Below are 7500 nucleotides of genomic sequence, written 5' to 3' on the forward strand. Positions count from 1 at the left end.
TACATATATATATATATATATATATATATATATATATATATATATATATATATATATATATATATACGTACATATATATATATATACGTACATATATATATATATATATATATATATATACGTACATATATATATATATACGTACATATATATATATATACGTACATATATATATATATATATATATATATATATATATATATACGTACATATATATATATATATATATATATATATATATATATATATATACGTACATATATATATATATATATATATATATATATATATATATATATACGTACATATATATATATATACTGTATATATATATATATATATATATATATATATATATATATATACGTACACATATATATATATATATATATATATATATATATATATATATATATATATATATATATATATATATATACGTACATATATATATATATATATATATATATATATATATATATATATATATATATACGTACATATATATATATATATATATATATATATATATATATATATATATACGTACATATATATATATATATATATATATATATATATATATATATATATATATATATACGTACATATATATATATATATATATATATATATATATATATATATATATACGTACATATATATATATATATATATATATATATATATATATATATATATATATATATATATATATATATATATATATATACGTACATATATATATACGTACATACATATATATATATATACATATATATATATTTATATATATATATGTATATATATATATATATATATATATATATATATATATATATCTATATATATACGTACATATATATATATATATATACACGTACATATATATACGTATATATATATATATATATATATATATATATATATATATCTATATATATATTTCTGGGCTTGAACCTGTGCCGGCCAGTGAATAAGCTCCTATTAGCACTTATTCTTAGGTAATTTACTGCTAAATATACCAGAGAAAAAATGTAAAGGAGTGCTAGGTTGACTAGCTCGCTCACCTATTGGTGTCGGTATGGAATTGGGCGTATAATCCAGAGGTCCCGCACCATTTAGATTCATCCACGACAAAGACCCCCAATAGAGGAGAGCCGTTCAACCTCACTCGGCACCACCAACTCTGCATCCGCTCAGAACCCAACTCCTTTTTAGCACGCCTGTGTGGTAACCCGCTAGTTTGTGCTCTCGTGTTTTTGCCTTACTTTCCTTGTGATTATGGCTTCTACATCGGTTTCCCAGGAGACACCGTCTAAGTTAAGTACCAAGCTATGTTTTGCTGTGTTTTGAGCAATCTAGATCGTTTAATATTTAATTTATAAGAGTTTATTCTCTTCGATCATCTCGGTCTTGCTCGATTCCGCTTACGGTTGGTACTCCTGTTTCGAGAGCTTTTAGTTTCACTCGCGGTGTTACTAAGTGTATTATTTTTATTAGTTTAATTTTTATATGTTTTATAGTGGATATTCATTATTTAGCGTTTAGAGCCCTTGTGGCTCATATTTAGGGCCGATATCAGATTACGTATCGTAGGTGGCTTGCCGGCCTTCGGCCATCAGGTTGTTGTCCTTCGGGATTTATTCATTATTTCGCATGCCTTGCCCTAATTTTTTTTTTTATGTGTATATTTATATATTTTTCAACGCTATTACTTTTATAATGAATATTTGTGCTTATTACTCCGTATGATCTGTTTTGGTAGTGTTTGGGGATCGTCAGTTGGTAGCCCTGCTGCTCCGTGTCACGTGATCCTCCCCCAAGCTCCCCCTCTCGCTAGGTTGGTGGCTAGGCTTCTCTCCCCCCTCCCCTAGGGGACCGTTGCCTTCCCTTCCTACAGAGGGGGTAGTTCAGTGTTTATGGACTATGTCCTCTCTCCGGGTGTCCCGGTGGTTTTGTCTCTGTTTAGACTGGTTGGCCACCGGTCAACAGAGTAGGAATCCCGGTGCACCCTATTTTATAAATGTTCACCTATCACACTTTTATTTATGTTATACGAAAACCTCCGGGTTCTGTTGGTGGTTCTTATCTACGGTTCCGCCCCCCTTATTTTATAACATTTACTATGATTATATATGACAGATCACTACCCCGGAGTTCCTATATGTATTAGTTTATGGATGTAATTTTATATAACCCGGTCCGGGGCTTACCTCGCTCCGGGAAGTCAGACACCATGTGTGTTAATTCTTTGTTGCATCCTTCTTTATGATCCTGGCTCGTCCGGAATGAATAGTTATACTCTAGTCTTAAGTTAGACTTATGTTTAGGCCCGGGTCCGCCCCTACTTAAGAGTATTATAGTTAAGCTCTAGTCTTAAGTTAGACTTATGTTTAGGCCCGGGTCCTCCGGACCCGCCCCTACTTAAGAGAATTTCAGTTTCTCATATACTATTCTTATTACAGATGGTTCATTGCCAGACGACGGCCTGTGCGGCAGTTCTTCACCAGCCTTGTGGCCATACGGTGTGTAGGTCTCACGCCCTCTGCGGAGTACAACTGGAAGATATCGTAGTCTGGCATCCTGATAATTGTATGGTCTGTTTTGACCTCATTACCACCCTTGGATCTGATTCGGTGAGTCCCGTTGGCTATGTTGACTTTTCTAATTATTCTTACTTTTATTTGGTATACATACACCATTTAGTAAGATTTCTATGGTCTTTAAAGGACCTCCTGGACTCTTCCTTTCTTTAATTCCCACTATTATTTCAGGCATCCCCGGAGCAGAAGACTGCGGCTCGGGCCACCCTGAAAGTGTGGGTTGGGGGATTTGCCCGAAATGTGAAATCAAAGCAGCCTTACGTCCTCTCTGAAGACTACTGTGCAATGATTTATCCTAATGCTAAGTCTTCAGCCGCTGTGGCTAGAGCTGTTGCGGCACCCATCATTGCCGACATTGATGCCACTATTTCTGGATTCATCGATCAGGATCAAGATCAAGATACGTCTGATGCCCCCGGAGATCTGGAAGACAATGTTGCCTCCTTGAACTTGGATGTGGAACCCATGTTGTTAGATGATCCGGATGCAGGTAGGGTGGTAAGTGAGGCAGGTGTGACCGGCGCTGAGATTCCTATCCCCAGCCCCGCTCTTTCTTCTTCATCTGATCTCTCGTCTTTTCATGGTTTTTCTGGGGACCGCGATTCGTCTCACCGATCACACCCGGTTCCCCCCAAAGATAAATCTAAATCTAGAACTTTGCCAAAAGCTCGTAAGCCCCACAAGGCTTCCCATGGTTCTAAAACGAAAGCAAACCCATCATCTAAGGCTTCCGGCTCCTCCTCTAAGTCTCACGACCCGGGAGTACAATCCGCCACTTCTGCTCCTAACCCGGGCCTTTCCGAATCAGCCATGCTTCGCATTGTGTCAGAGATGCAATCTAAGATTGTGTCAGAAATGCAGGCCAAGATGGACACGATGTTTTCTAACATTGGTCAGAGACTTGGGGCATTAGAGCAAGGTGCTCCGGAGCAAGTTCAAAGCTCTCTCATCCCGGATGCCTCTAAGCTTCCTCCGTTTACCAAGAATAACCCTTGGCGCATGGCTCTTCATTCCCCGTTCTCAGACGGGATGTTAACGTTGGAAGGTCTTGGTACTCGTCCACTAGAGGACTTTGAATTCTTTCCTCCTGGTCTCGCATTTCCGTTTCATGGTTATGCCAGGCTTACCGAGGAAGCTCTGGTTCGGCTGGATAAGGTCCCTAAAGAGACCGTCATTTTCCCAAAGGAACAAGCCCAATCTGTTTGGGCTAGGTTTCTAAATGGCATAGGTTGCACCAATACCATGTTGACGCCTCATAAGAGTTCATTTACAATGTTCCTAATGGACAAGAATACCGTGACTCCATGCGTCACTAAGATTGCAGAGCTTGCCTTTCAATACGCTCTGGAGGAGAAGCCCTTGCCTCCCATCCGAGAGGTAGATCCGATCTCCCTCCTTCTTCCTTCAGATAATGAGTGTTGGGACAATGTCCATACCACCTTTACTTCTGGCAAGCTGACAGCGGACTGTGCGTCAGTAATTTTTAGTGAACGGCTTCCCCGTCTCCCGGAATCCCTTATTAAACAGGAGTATGATTCCCGCCTACGTGTTGGTCGAACCTTGAACTTGGCCACTTCTACGGAGTCGATAGCCTTAACTTATGATACTGAGAGTATCTTTAAGTCTCTCAATAAGGCTACTTTGCAGTCTTTGTACTTTGACCTATATGACTTTGCTCTTGCTAAACGTAGGTGCCGCAAACACGTCCTGGCTGAGGCGACTATTAGGCACGAACCGAATAAACTTATCCGGTCCTCTTGTTGGGGTCCAAATCTTTTCCCTGAGGATCTTGTGAAGGAAGTCTTGACAGAAGCTACAAGAGTTAATCAGAGCCTTAAAGCCCGTTGGGGTTTGACTCCTAAGCGGAAATATGATCCCGCAAGTTACCAAGCCCGTGGTAGGAAGAAGCTCCGCCCGTATACCTCCACTCAGTTCCGGCAACAGCAAAGTAGCTCGTCCGTTTTCCGGCAGCCTCTCCCACCATCTCCTGCTGTTCCTGCACAGCCTTCCACCTCTCAGGCTCCTTCCTCGGACGACTACGTCTCCGTTCTGTTCCCTAAGAGCCAGCTTCCCGGTGCCTCCACCACCTCTCCAGCCTTTAACCAACCACCTCTCCAGCCTTTAACCAATCTTATGAAGCTCAAGGCTCTTCCCAGGGTTATAACAGAGGTAGAGGCTACCACCGTGGTTCATACCAGAACAGAGGTAGGGGTAGATTCTTTCGCAAAGGAAAGAACTTCCGAGGCGGACGTGGAGGCAACTCCTCAAGCCAATACTGAGGTGCAGCGGGTAGGGGGGAGGCTTTATGCATTCCGCAACAAATGGAGGTTCAGTCCCTGGGCTTTCAGTATCATCTCCAAGGGACTGGGGTGGAGTTGGATTCAAGGACCTCCTCCACCGAACAGATTTCATCAGCATTCCACTCCGGACCTAGTCGAGTTTGTCCAGGACCTGTTACAAAAGAACGCCATACAAGAAACGAAACACCTGAAGTTTCAGGGTCGGCTGTTCAGTGTCCCGAAGAAGGATTCGGACAAGAGAAGAGTGATTCTAGACCTATCCCTTCTCAACTTGTCCATTCAATGCGACAAGTTTCGAATGCTTACCGTCTCGCAGGTGCGGACCTTACTTCCCCGTGGGGCCGTCACCACCTCTATCGATCTTACAGACGCCTATTATCACGTTCCGATAGCGAGACACTTCTGTCCGTATCTAGGCTTCCGCCTAGGAAACAAAAATTACTCCTTCAAGGTGATGCCTTTCGGGCTCAACATCGCCCCAAGGATCTTCACAAAGTTAGCAGAAGTTGCTGTTCAGGAACTCAGAAATCAAGGGATTCAAGTAGTAGCCTATCTGGACGACTGGCTCATTTGGTCAGACACCTCCCAAAATTGCCTAAAAGCCACTCACAAAGTCATCCAATACCTTCAATCTCTAGGCTTTCAGATCAACTTCAAGAAGTCCCGTCTTCTTCCGAAATCAAAGTTCCAATGGCTCGGCCTGCAATGGGATCTTATATCTCACACTCTGTGTCTTCCCAAACCCAAGAGGTTAGAGATTGCAATGAACACCAAACGCTTTCTCAAAGACAAAGTGAGTTCCAGACGGCTCCAAGAGAGGATCCTAGGGTCCCTTCAATTTGCTTCAGTGACGGATCTACTTCTGAAAGCGAAGTTGAAAGATATCAATCGTGTCTGGCGTTCGAGGGCGAATCGGAAGCTCCGGGACAGGAAAGTCCGCCTTCCTCCCATTCTCCGGGAAAGACTTATACCTTGGACAAAGGCCAGCAATCTGTCAAAGTCAGTTCCCCTTCGATTTCCGCCTCCGAAGTTAATCATTCACACGGACGCATCCCTATCAGGTTGGGGAGGCTATTCTCAGCACAGGAAAGTTCAAGGTCTTTGGTCTCCCTTATTCCGCCAATTTCACATCAATGTGCTGGAGGCCATGGCAGTTCTACTAACCCTGAAACGTCTCTCTCCATCCAAGAGACAACACCTTCGTCTGGTTCTCGACAGCGAAGTGGTGGTCCGCTGCCTCAACAGAGGCGGATCAAAATCAGGGCCTCTGAACCATGTTCTAGTAGCCATATTCTCCCTAGCAGCCTCGAACCGTTGGCATCTTTCAGCTGTCCACCTGGCGGGAGTCCGGAACGTAGTTGCAGACGCCCTGTCCCGGACCTCCCCTCTAGAGTCGGAATGGTCACTCGATCAAAAGTCATTCCGGTGGATTCTCTCTCGGGTTCCGGGTCTCCAAGTAGACCTCTTCGCCACGGAGTCCAACCACAAATTGAGAGTATATGTGGCTCCCAATCTAGACCCTCAGGCCTACGCCACAGACGCCATGTCACAGAATTGGGACAACTGGGAAAGGATTTATCTCTTTCCCCCGGTGAATCTTTTACTGAAAGTCCTAGACAAACTGAGATCCTTCAAGGGACGAGTAGCTTTGGTCGCACCCAACTGGCCCAAGAGCAATTGGTACCCTCTCCTGCGAGAGTTGAGACTACATCCTCACCCGATACCCAATCCGGTTCTGTCTCAGATAGTACAAACAAGCGTTGTGTACGCTTTCTCAAACATTCAGAGCGCCCTAACTTTATGGACTTCATGAAGTTTGCGGCCATGCATGGTGCCAATATCGATCCTCGAAACACCCTGTTCCTAGAATCAGATAAACGGGATTCCACCATCCGCCAATATGATTCTGCAGTTAAAAAGTTGGCTAAATTTCTGATAGACTCAGACGTACACTGTATGAACTTGAACCTTACAGTCACTTTCTTTAGAACTTTATTAGAATCAGGTCTGGCAGCCAATACTATCACCACTATTAAATCTGCTTTGAAAAAGATCTTCCTAGTGGGTTTTAACATAGACTTAACCGACTCTTTGTTAGCTTCAATTCCGAAAGCCTGTGCCAGACTGAAACCGGTTACCTCGTCCTACCCCCGGTTACCTGGTTCCTTAATGATGTGCTCAAATTGGCTTCTGATACCATTAACAGTTCTTGTGATTATATTCCCCTTCTCAGGAAAACACTTTTCCTTGTGAGTTTGGCTTCCGGGGCAAGAATTTCTGAACTGGCAGCTTTGTCAAGAGACCCGGGTCATATTGAGTTCCTTCCTTCGGGAGAGGTCCTTCTTTCACCTAACAAATTCTTTTTAGCTAAGAACGAAGACCCTCAGAACAGATGGTCCTCCTGGAAAATTGTTCCCCCTCACGCAAGATCCGTCTCTGTGCCCTGTTACTGCTCTTAAGTCTTATTTATCCCGGACCTCCTCTAACTCCTCCGGGCCTCTATTCGTTAGAGAACAAGGCGGTACCATTACCATTAAAGGGATCAGGCAACAAATTTTGTATTTTTATTAAACAAGCTAACCCTGACTCTTTTC

General features: G+C 42.3%; 2 protein-coding genes across 6 annotated transcripts in view; one reads left to right on the forward strand and one right to left on the reverse strand.

Annotated features, from left to right (window-relative positions):
• Positions 1-7500, reverse strand: part of waw (Translation factor waclaw) — a 336239-nt gene that overhangs the window by 16712 nt on the left and 312027 nt on the right. The window lies entirely within an intron of this gene.
• LOC137638868 (uncharacterized) overlaps positions 2355-7500 on the forward strand; it is a 30642-nt gene continuing 25496 nt past the window's right edge. Inside the window, exons 1-2 of the mRNA XM_068371278.1 lie at positions 2355-2639; positions 2778-4652. Of these exons, the coding sequence (XP_068227379.1) occupies positions 2469-2639; positions 2778-4652 (2046 nt within the window). The 5' untranslated portion in view covers positions 2355-2468. The remainder of the gene's footprint in view (positions 2640-2777; positions 4653-7500) is intronic.

Source organism: Palaemon carinicauda, chromosome 3 (assembly GCF_036898095.1).
Source record: "Palaemon carinicauda isolate YSFRI2023 chromosome 3, ASM3689809v2, whole genome shotgun sequence".
Taxonomy (NCBI): Eukaryota; Metazoa; Arthropoda; class Malacostraca; order Decapoda; family Palaemonidae; genus Palaemon; species Palaemon carinicauda.